We start from the raw sequence: 17023 nt of genomic DNA, 5'->3' as shown, positions 1-17023 counted from the left end.
TGCACTTTATGGTTTGCATTAGTATCATATGCATTGATATCTATGAAGGAGAATGAAGGTATCTAATATCTGGTAGCGCGCTTACCATATGGCCTTTGGTGATGTGGGGTATCATCACCCTGGTGCATTGTACCATAAAATTTTTATTAAATGAATTTCTTTTGTATATATGTTTTATGAAATTATTTTATTAATGATTTTGATAGCATGAGCATGATTTTATTGAATAGAAAATTTATTGTGAAATTAATCAAGCGTCTGCCTGTTCTTATTCTGTTGTATGCTATAATTATCATTCACTGAGCATTTAGCTCAAACCACCTTTTCTCTATCTGTTATCTATTTCAGATCAGAAGAATTTTGCAGCTGATCCAAATATTAAGTTCATTTTCTGGAGAGGGACAATCTTTGATTTGTTCTTATAGTATGCCCGAATTCATGTTTCATCGGGTTAATAATTAGTTTAATTTATTGAACAGTTTAAGTTTTTATTTGAAATCTGTAGAGACTCCGCAGTTTACTTATATAATATTTATGATATTTATTTAGTATTTTGTTTATTTAAATTTTGTCTATTTTTTTGGGATTAGTAAGTGATAATATATTTATTTAAGATACTCTAATAAGACTGGTGTGATTTAAGAATACTTAAATTATGCACCGGTTACGGCTCAAAATTTTGGGTCGTGACAGATACAGTAAATTATCCCTTTATGTTTGAATATTGGTTTAATCACAAAAAATCCAAATCGTTTCACAATATTACAATTTAATCCAATCATTTCAACTTTCAAAATTTAAGTCAAATTGAGCAATTAATTGCAATTTATTTCTATAAACATCTGAAATCACTAAAAATCAAGTAAGGCATTAATTTAAGATATAGAAGATAAGTGCATGAAAGAAATGCTGAGCCCACATGTCTATATGATGTTTTATCTATAGAATAATGAACACAAAAGAATTGTTCTCCAGTGTCCTATTCAAAACAGAGAAAAGAAAAAAGAAAACTCACATCCTGAATTGTCTCCAACCCAGAAATGTTTCCACTTGCTAAAGCATCATTCATTCAGGCCCCAAACATGTTCCAATTTTTAGACATAGACATGACTAATAAATCTATCTCCAAACGTATCCCATCATTTTTGAGTCTTGGAAATACCAATTCCAACACTCTTTTGGCTCTTTCCATGTCCATCCATGCCCATAAACCTGTAAGCAACCATCAAACTTGGCCACTTGTCCTAGAACAAACTGGTGGGTCCTGCCCTGCCTGCCTGCTTGCTTCAACCTTCTAAACAAGTGATATTTCTGACCACTAAACTAATCATCCATTTATTGCCCTTGATACTATATACCTCCAGTTGGTGCCCGCCTTTACAGCAAGTAAACAGATTCCAAGTTCAGGTTTCAAGCACATTGTTCACAAAAGGTTTCTGTAACATGTTTTCTGATAAAATAAAAGGACTTTTAAACAAGCAGATTAACTAGAATCTTAAGTCAAAAAGAGCAAAATTAATTAGATGAATGATGATTGATTGGCACGTGTTTTCATGCTTGATTTCAGTAATTGATTTAGCATCTATCAAGTGTTATATTTATCAATGAAACGGGGAAGCTTAAAAAAGAGGAGAAAATTCACATGATGCGTGTCAGGCAATTGTAAGTGGTGAGAGATATTAACAAATGCAGGTTCTGTTTTGGATTGAGATTGAAAGCTTAAAAAATATATATATATATATATATCAAAATATATCATTTTAAATAGCATTGAAAAATATAAATTTAAAAAGTAATTTTTTTAGGTTTTTACAATTAAAATATATTAAATTTAATTTTAAATTAATTTTGAGTGCAGGTAAAAAAAAAGTTGGGATCTTTTCTGGTACCCTACAAACAAATTGAATGGATTTATGTATTTTCACCTCACATCACCTTTCACTAACAAAAGGAAGAGAATATATATATATATATATATATATATATATATATATATATATATATATATATATATATATATATAGCTGTTGAATATGTATATATTTATATGGAGTGGCAAAAAATAAAAGAGAGATGTTTCTCTCCTTCTGGACCATTAAAGTCTCATATTACATGAAATTGTGGGCCAATTATTCAAATTATAATTTGTTTTATCTTATTGTCTCATCATTTGAACTAAATTTCTTTTCCTTTTCGTCTAAGGAAGCGAGATGGGATTTAGTAGACACCCTTCTGATTAAGGAATTAGAGAAGAAATTGATCTAAAAAGCAAGTACTACCTGCTAATCGAATCCAATTGAATAATTGAATCGATTAAATTAAAAATGATATTAATAATTTATTTAATTTGATAGATAATATTATTGAATTGATCTAGTGGTTAATTAAAGATATAAAATTAATGATTAATTAGTATTAATTATAAAATTTTATCATCAAATAAAGCAACCAAATGATAATGCCACTAAATATCATTATGATACAAGTGGCCAAAAACATGGGTCCAACTAAGCTTGTATTTGTCATTTTTATGAAACTGAACTCTTATTAGTTCCTATCACTTTTTCTCTCTATATTGAAAGAGATATTCACTATCTATAAAAATAAAAATTAAAAGAAAAAAAGAAAGAGATATTCACTACTAAAAAAATTAATATGATATTTATAAATAAAAATTGAGATGTTACTTTCTTTTTTTATTTTTATGTGGGAGCAAACTTCCTTGCATGTTGAGGTGTTGTGGGCCACTTCTTTTAATTAAGAAATTGATTATCATCATTATGCAGAATCTAATTGGGATTTATTCCTTCATCATGATGATCATCATCACTCAAAGAAAAAATTGACATCACCTAACATAAAATCCCAAAATTAGTTGTTATGTGATGCTAAGGAAAGGAGTCAAGTAAAGGCTTGATCATGATTATTATGATGATAATGCCAATTAAATAATTAATTACATTTGTTGTCCATTGTTACCATGCATCTTAATTTTCATGATTACTTAATGTTAATACTCATTTGCTGAAATTAAAATTGAATTACAGTTAATTAATAATGATCTCCTTTTATCAAGAAGCATTTTACTCATATCTAATACTCTCTTTGTCCACTTTTATTTGTCATTTTTTTATAAATTATTTTGTATATAATTATTTATGATTTTGAGAAAATTAAGAAGTATTAATTAATTTTTTTCAATTTTATTCTTATTTCTATTAAATACAATAACTATTTTTTATAATTTTTTAAAATTGATTTATTACTTACCTCTCTCTATATTAATTAGGCGATAAAAAGTATTTTATCATAATTTAAATGATTTTTTTATTACTTCCTTAATTATGATGTAAAATTTTTAAATAATAAATAAAAGTGGATAGAGGGAGTAGAAAGAAAAAAAAAAGTAAATAGTTTATTGGTTTTTTTAAGGGATAACTGTAAAATAAAATCATGTACTTTTTGAATTTGTAATTCTACCGTATATTATAAAAATTATTAATTAAATCCTAAACTTTTTAACTCTTACTAATTTTATCCTACCTTTAACAAAACTGTTATCTCACTAATGGAGATCCATGTCAGATGTCATAGAGACGCTATATTGATTACATATCAGATGTCACGTCACGCTGCAGTAGGATACAATTGATAAGAGTTAAAATGTATAGGGCTTAATTGGTAATTTTTTTAGTATGGGTATAATTGTTAAAAAATTTATATGTATATGATTTTTTTTTAATTTTTATAATATAGGGTAAAATTGTAAAAATTTAAAAAGTGCATAATTTTTTTATAGTTATCCATTTTTTTTAACAAGTGCAACATTATTGATTTTATATCGGTAATATAAGAAATTATATATTTTTATATAATATTACATCTTTTTGAATGTAATATTACATGTTTCTGTATAATATTGATAATTTTGGATATAAAATTAATAATAAATAAGTGTATTAAATAAATCTTAACTAATGCAATATTGTAGAAATGACAATGTTAGATCATGGATATCAAATCGGATAAGATATTGAATAGCAAACCTGAAAATCCTTTGTTTCTGTGGAAAAAAAAGAGGTTGGTAAAGTAAGCTACAACTACAAACGTACAAAAGGTGGTGATTGTCTTTATGGGTATGTAACTATGCTTTTTAAACAAATATCGTAAGGCTATTATCCCTTACTATTTGATACAGGAAAATGGTCTAGATGTGAGAGTTAATATATGTCTGTGGAGGTAGATAAGGCATTGAATACTATAAAGTCCGATGTCTGTCCAATGTCTCGTGAAGTCGCCACCCTATCCTTGTATCCTACTCAATCGTCCTGGATTCCACATGTTGCCAACTATAAACACTAATAACCGAATATATATATATATATATATATATATATATATATAATTCTAAAATTACCCAATAAATTAAATCGCAATTGATTGTCCATACCAAAAAATTAGTGCACTTTAAAATTTTAAACATCTTTATAGTTTTAGATATATCTATCTCTTTAATCAGATCGAGTATTTAATTTTTATAAATAAAAAAATATTTGTTGGAAGTGTTTTATTTTATTGTTAATAATGTTACAATGAGTAGGAGATGATTGAAGGATGATTTAAGCACGTGGGGGTAAGGAGCTTAAGAGAGGAAAATAAAAATAGATAGTGGTTTGACCCACAAAACATGGCAAGCTCACCAAAGCCAACTGAGACAGCTGGGTTTTGCTGACTAACAAACCTTGGAATTGGAATTGGATTTGGAATCCTCTCTTCAGATCCTTAATTGCTGGCAAATCTTTCCTTTTGTTCATTTTTCATTCTAAACTGCTACTTCCTATACATACTTGATTCATAAATACGTGTAAATTTGTTTAGTCTAATTTAATTTAATAATTAAAAGTATATCATTTATCTTACATATTCATGTTTAAATCATTATTCTCTTAATCTCCTATTAAAAAGTGTGAAACGAAACTGCTTGAAAGTGCAGTTTTTTAACAAATGAGAGGAAAGAAAATATCAAGAAATAATGGTACTCCAGGAAAATGCTGAATATTTAGAAGTCAAATTTTGAAATATTTTTGTTTTTAAGGAGAGTCAACCTTGGCCATTGCTCCCATTTGTCCATGCCTCTTATTTCCCATTCAAATGGCTACTATAAGCAAGTTGCGTCTTCGTCCCCACTACTTCCTTTCCACACTACTACTCCCTTTCCACACTTGCACACACACAAATATATATATATATATATATATATATATATATATATATATATATATATATATATATATATATATATAAAGACTTTATTAAATTAGTTGATAATATATAAATTATTTTTTACTATTTAATTTTATTCGAAATTAATTTCACGTTAAGTTTTCCCTTATTAATAAAATTTATTAATTTATTATAATAACATGAATTAAACGTTAATCATACTGGGGCAGCAAAAATACCATTTAAAAAATAAATAAATAAAATTCAAACCTTGCAAAATTAAAGATAAACCCAAAAGCAAAAGTTTCCCAAAAACCTTAATAATGTTGTCACTTTCTGTGTGACCAAAAATTAAGGGTGGGTAATGAGAAGAAGTTGATGATATCTTACGTTAGTACGTAAGAGAATTAATGGCAAATTAGGTTTAGCAATTTCAATATTTTCCAAAGTTGCTCATTATTTTTCACACTTAATTAATCTTTTTTTTAATTAATAAAAAAAAATAAAAAAGAGATTCATTCATAACCTACCACGAAAGCCCATGAGATACTTTCCTCTTATTAGGAAAGAGATCCCATCCTCAGAATCTATATCCTCTTCTTCTTCTTCGACCAACAAATCTCCTCTGCCCTTCTCTCTCTGTCTGTGTCTCTGTTATATATACATACGAATTTAGAGAAAGACACCCATTAATAGAAAGTTTCAGTCTTTGATGGTCATGGACATGGAAGCTGGATCTCCTCCACCCAAACAAAAGCCTCTAACTAGGCTAAACACCTTCGTCGCCAATTCTCGACTTGGCAAGCGATTCAAACTCGCCGAGCGAAACTCAACCTTCACCACTGAGTTACGTGCTGGCACCGCCACTTTCCTCACCATGGCTTACATCCTCGCTGTCAACGCCTCCATCCTTGCCGACAGTGGAGGTCCCTGCTCTGTCTCCGACTGTGTCCCCCTCTGCTCCGACCCAACCATCCCAGTTTCAAACTGTACTGGGTCATCCCTCCGAATCATTCAGCCCGACGATTCTTGCAAGTTTGACCCGATTAATCCAGGCTACGCTGCTTGTTTAGAGAAAATACGTAAAGACCTAATAGTAGCCACTGTAGTTTCGTCCCTCATTGGGTGTGTGATAATGGGTGCTTTCGCTAATCTTCCTCTGGCGTTGGCTCCGGGTATGGGTACGAATGCTTATTTCGCTTACACAGTTGTCGGGTTTCACGGGTCGGGTAATGTTTCCTACGAGAGCGCATTAGCTGCTGTTTTCATAGAAGGTTTGATCTTTTTAGCCATATCTGCAATTGGGTTACGAGCACAACTCGCGAAACTCGTCCCAAAACCGGTTCGGATCAGCTCCTCCGCCGGTATTGGTCTTTTCCTCGCTTTTATCGGCTTACAAAACAACCAAGGACTCGGATTAGTTGGGTACAGTCCATCAACCCTGGTCACGCTCGGAGGCTGCCCGGGATCCTCACGTGCGTCGTTAGCTCCAGTTACGACGCTAGCTAACGGCACTATTGCTTTGATGGCAGGCGGCACCGTTTCAGGGGATATTCTGTGTCTCCGCGACAGAATGGAGAGTCCAACGTTATGGCTTGGAATAGTTGGATTTGTGATTATAGCTTATTGCTTGGTGAAGAATATTAAAGGGGCAATTATTTATGGAATTGTTTTTGTAACGGCCGTTTCATGGTTCCGTGACACAAGAGTAACGGCGTTTCCTAACACCGATGCAGGGAATTCAGCTCATGAGTATTTTAAGAAGGTGGTGGATGTGCATGTAATAAAAAGTACAGCTGGGGCTCTAAGCTTTAAGAGCATAGGGAAAGGTTATTTTTGGGAGGCTTTGGTCACGTTCTTATATGTAGACATTTTGGACACAACTGGTACCTTGTATTCAATGGCTAGATTCGCCGGATTTTTGGATCAAAATGGAAATTTTCCAGGTCAATACTTTGCTTTCATGTCAGATGCTACATCAATTGTCATCGGCTCATTGCTCGGCACATCTCCAGTTACAGCCTATATTGAATCGTCGACCGGCATACGTGAAGGTGGCCGAACAGGACTTACAGCATTGACCGTGGCTGGATATTTTTTCTTAGCATTTTTCTTTACGCCATTATTAGCATCTATTCCAGCTTGGGCAGTGGGTCCACCGTTGATCTTAGTGGGGGTGTTGATGATGAGGGCAGTGGTGGATATTGAATGGAATGATATGAGGCAAGCTATACCAGCATTTGTTACATTGATTTTAATGCCTTTGACTTATTCTATTGCTTATGGGTTGATTGGTGGGATTGGGACTTACATTGTTTTGCACTTGAGTGATTGGGGGGAGGAACTCTTGGTGAAGATTGGTGTCATGAAAAGTAGAGGTGGCGGAGGAGGAGTTAGTGGTGGTTTTGACAGCAGCAGTGGCAACGGCAATGGCCTCAATGGGACAAATGAGCAAGGTAGACAAGACGGAAATGTGAAAGCAGCTGAAATTGAAGTTTAGCAAACTAGGGTGAGACATTATAATTTTGCAATGCCTTTGTACTTAATTTTAGAATATATACATATATATCTTCACAGTTTGAAATTTTTAAGAAATAGTAGGGATTTAGATGTGGGTTTCATAAAAGGGATTGATGTAAATATATATTATTCATGTTATGGTTGATCAGAATTTTATTTTATTTTTTTATTGATAATTAATTAATAGACTATAAAATTAAAAGTAATTTTATATTCAATAAATAAAAAAATTCAAACTTAAAATTTTCTCATTTCATACACTTTAAAGATTAACATATTATTGCTTGAATGGTTTATTCCAAACTTTTTGATAGCGCAATATCTCTCTCTTCATAAATAAATGGATCTATTGCCTTTCATTTTGTTGCTTTATGGTTAATCATTAACACTTTTTCCTTGGTTCATGTAAAGTTTTCTCTTTAGTGTTTATAGCCCTACCACTCATGCACCCAATAACATTTTTAGATATATATATATATATATATATATATATATATAATATGATGCAATAAAAATTATGATTATATAATTTTAAATATGAAATTAAATATAATGGATAATATTTATTATTTTATTATTTGCAAAAGAATATGTTTTTTTTAAGGCAATTAAAAATTCAAGATATATATATATATATAATTGGAGTAAATTTTAATACCAATTTTTTTTTAAAAAAAAAATGGTGATGAGCCTATGGGAAATTTATTAATAAAAAAGTGTTGAAATTTACCAATAAAAATGAAAGAAAAGATGAAATGGGCACACAATTTTGTCTCTTTTTGTTTGTTCACACAGGCAAACTGGGAGTTTGGAAAAACCAATTTCAGTCACATAGATGGCGACTTGATTGATTTTCGACTTATTGTTCCTTCGATAACATCATTTATTTATTTATTTTGATGGGACCTCTTTCATTTTATTTACTTATATTTTTATTTTAATTAAAAAAAATATTTTATTTTTGACTTCCCTTGATTTAATAATAAAAAAACTATATATTTATCTAATTCACACATGTAAATGATGAGGCAATATGTTCAACTCATTTAAGAGCATGTCTCGAAATATATTTTTTAAGTTATTTAATTTTTTTTTAAATTATATTTTTTTTTCTCTTAAAAAATAATGAATGAAGTATTATTTTTCTAATTTAGTTTAGTGATTCAATGCATATCACACTCACTTGATAGATTCAAATTTGAGTTTTTATTTTTTTAATTTGTATTAAAACAAGAATTTAAAGATTTAAATTTAAATATTTATTTCTATAGTTACATTTTTTTTAATTCTTAACCTCATAATTGATAATTACTGCTTAGATAATTGAAGGGAAAATGGGCATTGGGCAATAATGTTGGAAGTGTCTTAATCACTGCCATTCCTTTCTGTCACAAAGTAGTAGTAATTGAGCAAGGCAGGCAACCCATTGAAAGTGGCTTCCATTTTCCAATGGAAATGATTCGCTACACACATTTTCATTTTCACACAACATATTAAGTTTGTGTGTTAATTTTTTTTTTATCTAAATTAAATCTGGTCATTATTTAATTTTCAGTTGAAATTATTGATTTTAATTTTTAGAATTGAGGGTCTTGACTTCAGTTTAGGTTGGATTTAATTTAAGCTAATTTAATAATTGATTTTTTTTTTAATTTTCTTTTAAAAAAATTAATTTAAATTAGATTGACTTGATTCTATTTTACTTCAAGATCAATAAAAAAATTAATCTGAATTAATTTAGCCCTACTGAATTCTAGTGTAATTATAGATCATACTACATCATAATCACATCTAATTTAAAGCTCTGTTTAGGGCTGAGGTTGGAAAGCTAAAAAAGTAATAAAAAAAAAAGCATCACTTTAAATGCTGTGAAATAATTTATTAATTATTTTTAATATTTTTTAATTAATATATTTAAAGATATAATTTTTTAATAATAATTATAATAATAATATTAAAATTAATCTAAATATATGAGATCTATGTATTTAATAAGTGAGTCTCACTATACATATTGTATTTTAAATTTATATTATTTCGCATCTAAGCAAAAAAAATCTAACATAAAACATATCATAAATTTAAAATATAATTTCACTTTTTTATTTTTTAAGATAGGGGAAATCTTTCCCATGATAAGCATGGAAGAAATAAAAAAAACACTGAAAAACAAATAAATGATAAATTTAAGGCTAAAAGATAAGATTGAATATGATATAAATATAAAACAAGTTAAAATAAGCTTTGATTGGGGTGATTAGGCTATCCATAATAATAATAAAAAAAATTTATCAGAGTAAAATAATCTCAAAAGTTGATTTGGTTGGGGTGAAAATAAAGTATTAGGTGGCATGCAACACCATTTAATTAATTAATTAATTGATCAAACTTTTCATCCTTAATTTTAGCCCCACTTGCTACCTATAATTGATATTAGTATTCTTTTAATTAATATATTCTTGCCCTTTTTTTTTTTTAATCAAAGCTTCACATCCCAATACACTCCTCTACTCCCCTTTACTTTCTTCAATTCTCCCTTTTTTGCATATGGAGTAACTATTTAAGATGCGTGAGGTTCCAAATTTCTAATTAACATCATAAGATGATTACATTAAGTTCACCTTCTTAATTAATTAAATTAAAGATACATGATCCCTAATGGAAACATAAAGATTATGATATTCCAAAAGAAAACAATGATATATGTTAGATCAAAATATTATTCAGAAACAACGAAAAATACATTAAATCGGACCACTTTAATTTAAGTAATTTTTAATTATGAATCATTTGAGTTGGGTGATTTTAAATTACAGATTGAATAAGGGATTTCTTAGACCAAAATTTACACAAGAAATTGTAGAGGTGGTGGTAGCCATTGGATTAATACCAATCTTAAGAATGAGGAAGCATAAGCAAAGATAAGTGGGAAGTGAAAGATTAGAGGCAAGAACCACACACGTGTAGTGTATATTGTTGGATTAGTGGGGATCTAAACTTAATTAAAGTGCAACTAATGGAGTTGATTCAACAAGGGAGAGAATCCATGAGATGGATTAGATTAAGAAAAGACAAGTACTAATGTACTTATCAAAGAATTGAGAACTTTGATAGCAAGTGGCATTCATTTCATTAAGCTTTCATTCCATACATGACTCATTATTCTAATTCTTATGATTCTAAATAATTTGGACCAAAAATGGTGATGGAGAAATGAGAAAGAAATTAAAAAGAAAACAAAGGATGATGAGAGAATATGTTCTTTGCCTGATTGTTGCTGTGAATTGAGACATAGAACACCGTTTAGTGAAAAAGGATTATTAGATAGAGTTGGAATTATTCTTCTGTTTTTTATCTTAAATATATTAATTTTTATTTTTTATTTTAATTTTATAATATTATTACATATGTTAATTTTTATTTTTGTTATTTAATTATAGTTTTCATATTAATAAGTATGTTTATAAAAAAAATTATTATAATTTTTCTATAGAAATAAAAAAATATTTAATTAATTAAAAATAAAGTACAAAAGAGGAATTCAAATTAACATATTATATTTTTTAAATAAATGAAACAATCACTCATATAAAAAATAATATAAAAATTTAGAAAATTTGAAATGTTGATAGAGCACTAAAATTGGCTCATTAATGAGTTATGCACGCTCCACTATTCGACTCTGCAGTCTTTTGACGAATCTAATTAAATAATCTCTAAATTTAGATCTCATATTGAACGAGAGATTTCACCTCACCCTTAATATAAGTACTCTTCTCAAATTAAAAAAAAAAAATCTCAATAATAAAAACATATAAAAACTTTAATAAATAAGAAAAAATACTACAAAAGCTCAACAAATATAAATTTAAGAACTTATTTACTCAAAATATATCAACAATAATAAATGTAAAGAAATACACTTAAAATCTGTTTCAAACTAATATAGATTTGTGATTTATTAGAAAAAAATTACCAAAAAAGGGGCTGTTACCGATGAAAATATTCACGGATGATCACTTAGAGCGAAAAAAAATTATTAAACTAATTTAATTAAACTTTTAGCAATTGATTTATTAAATTAGTAATTAATTAATTAATCAATTCAAAATTAATTGAATCAAAATTAGCAAATTAATAATGGGATAAAAACAATCATTTAATATATTAATATGAATTATCTATAGATTTTTAAGTTTTATTTGGTATTGAAATTTTGAAGCTAAAAAAGTGTTTTCCATTAAAAATATTAGTTTATATATTATTAAAAATTAAATTTAATTTTTTACATATTTTAATTAATATTTTTTTTAAAAAAGTACTTTTTACAATAAATATCAATTCTAATAATAATAAAATATCAAACATGTTATGAAAGTGAAATTTTGGAGGTTTTCAATCAAGAAAAATAAAAAGGGAATGGGAATGGGAATGGGGATAGGCAAATGGATGATAGGTAAATGGATGATTGACTCACTCCAAGATGATAGCATTTCTCTTTCATTAATCACTCTTCTTCATGGATTGGGCTTTATCTTATCCCATGTTCATTTTTCTTTTTATTTAGCTTAATCAATGGTGGCCTAATTAATCTGAAAATTTCGGCCAGGTTTTGAATCAAGTTCAATTTAAATATGTCAAACGATTCAATTATTGATTAATAAATATAAATTTCAAATCTCACCCATTATAATATTGAAAAATATAAAATTACCCCCAAATATTTATCTGAAACAACTAAACAAGATTGAAATCAAATCATGAATTAATAAGAGATTGAATTAACCCAATTAAAATCAAAATTAAGAAAAATCGACTCAGTTCAATTCAATTTAGATCTCCTAAATAACAAATTAAAATCATTGATTTTGGATTGAAACTAGGGTTTGGCCATCCCTACCCAAGACCCCACAAAGATAAGGCAGTTGAGTAGATGGTTAGATGTCCTTTGCATATTTTTCATGTTTCCATAAAAATTTAGAGCTGAGTACTTCACACTTTACTTGAAGGAAAGGAAAGCTCTTCTGAAAGCACATATCACATCTTCATATTTATGAGGTGGCCACGTATTTGTACAATGAATCCCCTTTGAGACATTGAAAAAACATTATCATACCACCATCATTGTATTCAATTTTAAGATTACCATTCCTGGACACATGATCATGTTTGCGTAAAACTTATCTTCAGCTTTTGAATTGGATTGAAATGAAAAAAAAAAAAAAATTACATCATCAGAAGGTGGTGTTTTGTAATTGTTTAAGAAGGGGCATGAAGGTAAAATGACTCATGTTGTATACAATCTGACAGGAAGTTGAGGATTAGCAAGAAAAAAAATGGCTGTTGCTAGTAACTGGATTTTCCTCTCTTCCGTTTTCTGTTACCCACTTGAAAATGAAGTGTTCTTGATAAGAAAGATATCCACATGCAGATTTTTGCATTCCAAGAATTGCTTAAAAATGGGTGGGATCATTTGTAAGCTACCGGATAGTGGCCTCGAGGAAAACCCCATTAGAAAAGATGTGTCATTGAGCTCGAGGAACAGGATGGAGGAGTACAATATAGCCATGAAAGGGATGATGTTCTTGATGTTTTTGTTTCATTGCCACTTTAGATTTATTTCTCCTTTTTCAAATTTCATTTGGTGCATTGAGAACAAGGCAAACACATAAATAGGCAATGACATAGAGGCTGTGTTTGGGAGAGAGAGATGTGGGTGTCTTCTGTTTTTCTTCCCTTTGATATGAGCAAATTTCTGCGCAAAATTTTGCTTTGCTGTTAATTATTACAGATGATAGTGTTAGCTGTATTCTATGGCAATCTGATACCAATCAATGTTGATGATTTTCAATCCGAATTCTGCGGCAGAGAAAACTGGAGTAATAATTAGACAATGAGAGACTTTATTAGGTTATTTTGGAATATTTGGTCTGTGTTTTAATCTATTTGCATTGGAATTGATGAAGGAATCTTTAATTTATTAATTTAAGCTGGATCTGGATCTAGATAGTATCCTTGTGAACTTGTTTTTATTTTATATTATCTGATGTAGATTGCAATGCCTAACATGGGTAAAGGATCTACCTTTCTGTGAACCTTTTTCATGTTTTATGTTTTTAATGGAGTTGACCCTTTTAATATATCACATTGGTTTGATATTGGAGTAATATGCCTCTTACAAGGATTTGGGCACTCTTCCTACTTAAGCTACTTTTTGATAGTGAGTTAGACTTGGCCTATTTTCTTAAGAGACCTGCTCCTAGATACTAGTGTCAATTTAAAGTTCTTGTTCAAAAGGTTAAACAAAAAGGCTTAAGTTCTGGTAAAAATCACAGGGATTCGCAAAGGAAACCCCATATGTCAAAATTGATGAGAAAGTAGGAGAGCTTGATGTGAAAGTATTGTGTTTTTTTGTACAGTTTTAAGATATGGAATCCATATGCAGATAAAAGGCTTCATATAGTTTAGCTTTGGTTCAAATTTTAAAGATGGAATAATTATTCCATGGAATAGCTATTTCACAACCTCAGTTTTTGGTTAATGTAAAATTATAATAATTAATTATTATATAAAATGGACATTCCCCTAATCTGTAGAATTAGATCTCCACATATTAGTCAAGAATAACTATTCCATGGCCATGGAATAATATTTGCTTATCACTAATTTCCTATGGATACTTAACTAGGTCTGCTTTATGCATAGAAATCAAAACCATTTGGAAAAAGTTTTGAATTCTACCATTATAATCCCAGTTTTGGCACCCTTACTCTCCATGTGTGAATAAACCCAATTAACTTGCAATGTTTTGTTGTTTTCTTATGTTTCTCCAATTTTCCTGACTTCAGGTATGAACTAAACACTGATAACCGATAATTTGATTGTGGCTCCCAGCCTCAGAAACTTGAAGACATGGATCATCTGAAATATGAAGAAAATGTAGCCCACATTCTAAATTTGCAGCAGGACAAGGACATTGAGTATTGGGGGTGTTGACTTGCAGTCTATAATAAAAAGATGTCAAGAACTTGGAATTCATCATATGAGAAGACCTGCAAGGAAACTATTGTCATTTCAAATATAGAAAATACTCAAAATTGCCAAATTTTGAATGAGTTCTTGTTTCTTGAACCTTTTTATGTGTATATGGTTATATTCTACGTTCTATCAATTATTTTGTTGGTGCTAAGTGAATGAATTCGGGATTTATTTTCTTTCTTCAGGCCAAAGATTTTGATCCAGATTCCTTAAGAAGTATGTTAGCTAAGGCAGTCTCATCATTGGAATGGGCCATTTCCTAGGGGAAAGGCGGAGTGTATGTGCATTGCACCGCCGGACTGGGAAGAGCCCCTGCTATTGCAATCGGTTACATGTTCTGGTTTCGGGGCATGAATGTCAGTCCTCAACCCTTCTGCTATTACTTTTAAGTGCATCAAATATTTCTGCTAATTATATCAATGACTTCTTGGCTCATTAGGTGTTTTTGTTATGTGAAGCTTATTATCCTATTGCTTAGAGTTATAGAGCGATTGTTTTGCTATTTTCCTAGCTAATAAACTGATTCTCTACCTGTAACATATGCTTTCTAATTAACTTTTATGGTTATGGAACAGCTGAACACAGCATATGATAAACTAACTTCAAAATGACCTTGTGGACCCAATAAAACATCAATACGAGGAGCAACTTATGATCTTGCCAAGAATGATCAATGGAAGGAGCCATTTGAGAATCTTCCGGAACATTCTTTTGAAGATATAGCAGATTGGGATAGGAACTTGATTCATGCCCATGTTCATTCCCTCCATGGAACTTGAACATTCAGGTAAGCATTTGTCATCTAGCATTTGTTTTTTTTTTTTTAAATTCTCAGGGCTGATCTCTCTTGGGGATTTTTGACCCCTACCATTAGTATACATATTGAAAAATGCAGCAGCGAGCTAACTGTTCTGCATTACACCATAGAAATGTTAAACAATTCTTTTCTGATAATTTAGTTTGGTAGTGTCAATCCTAGCATTGAACTCCATCAGAACAAATTTTAAACCAATTATCTTCAACACCAAAAGAACAAAAGAGTAAACCATAAGTATTATACAAAGATACTGCTTAAATCCAATAGTTCTACATTTCAATTCTGAAGTGTGATTAATTGATTATCGCGGTCATGAGCTTGAACATGCTTTAGACTAGTGAAATTTCTACACATGTAAAATGTCTGAAATTCTTTTCAATTCAGCTACAGCTTATCCCAGGCACCACAATCCCCCACAGTAGATAAAATGAGAAGCAATAAAATCAAACGCATAGCTTCCAATACCAACTTCTCTTGCTTGTTGGTTCTTATGTCATTTCATTTCTTGGATACTACTTTGTTGCATGTCTCCTTGCGCGGTGTGATGATAATAAAAACCTTGTTAACCAGGAGATGAGCAGCTAGAAACATGACAAAGCTGCTATGGGGAGCAACATTCTAGAGTGGGGCTAATGCAAAGAGAGCAGCTTGGAAGCAATAACATGGTACCAATAAAAGCTAGAGGCCTTCGAGGAACCTATGATGGACAGTATAGAGATAAAAATTGTGACACCAAGATGTGGAATCCAGCAGTCAGGAGCTCTTCTTGTTACCATATTGTGGTACATAGGATATCTGCAAATGCTAGCATAGATGCAATACATTTGAATGATCTCCAATTCAATATTTCATTTCATCAGTCTCCTAGCTTAATGGCAACTGGAATGTGCTTTGAAGGTTACAAGTTGATAACCGGCAAGATAGAAGAAACTGTTTACGCCTTTCTGTAGGCTGACTTTGTTCATTTAAGCTCTTATTATGGGGCTAGAGTGTTTCTTTGGCAGAAAGTATAGAATTTCACATCTTAGATTTCTGCATCATTGCGACTGATATCATCTCTAAGAAAACTCGGGGAAATAACATCTAAACAAAAATAGAACTTCAAAAACTAACAAAAATATTGGATCAATAATCCACTATGTTCCAAAATACGTACAAAATACCAGTGATGCATACAGGCAAGACATAGAAGGAGACAGTTGAAGTCTTTCCCCGAGGAGTGATGAATAGCAGTTTATACGTTCCTGCTGCTGTATCATCTCCAAGCCGTTGAAAAATTACATCTATGCACACCTGCAGCACCATTTAATGGTAGTAGTCATGATGTCTGATGCTCCAATTATTCCGCATGGTGGTGATACAATATAAGATGCCTCATGAATCAGAATACAGCATGGGGTGAAGTGACACTTTGCTGCTTAATTA

At 30.3% G+C, this 17023-nt stretch overlaps 1 protein-coding gene and 1 long non-coding RNA gene across 2 annotated transcripts; both read left to right on the top strand.

The window, feature by feature from the left end:
• Positions 1–5714: 5714 nt before the first annotated feature.
• Positions 5715–7904, top strand: LOC110668104 (adenine/guanine permease AZG1-like). The gene has a single exon (XM_021829204.2). It carries the CDS (start codon positions 5936–5938, stop codon positions 7721–7723), a length of 1788 nt encoding a protein of 595 aa, XP_021684896.2. The 5' UTR covers positions 5715–5935; the 3' UTR covers positions 7724–7904.
• A 5141-nt stretch (positions 7905–13045) lies between these two features.
• On the top strand, positions 13046–16135 carry LOC110668041 (uncharacterized). The gene is made up of 3 exons (XR_009150774.1): positions 13046–14858; positions 14967–15137; positions 15357–16135. It is a non-coding gene; the product is annotated as an uncharacterized LOC110668041 (long non-coding RNA).
• Positions 16136–17023: the final 888 nt, after the last annotated feature.

Source organism: Hevea brasiliensis, chromosome 8 (assembly GCF_030052815.1).
Source record: "Hevea brasiliensis isolate MT/VB/25A 57/8 chromosome 8, ASM3005281v1, whole genome shotgun sequence".
NCBI classification, from domain to species: Eukaryota; Viridiplantae; Streptophyta; class Magnoliopsida; order Malpighiales; family Euphorbiaceae; genus Hevea; species Hevea brasiliensis.
This window is presented reverse-complemented; position numbering and strand designations above follow the sequence as displayed.

Excerpts from the sequence above, each read along its gene's own strand:
- LOC110668104 (XM_021829204.2), top strand. The coding sequence starts at position 5,936 with ATGGTCATGGACATGGAAGCTGGATCTCCTCCACCCAAACAAAAGCCT.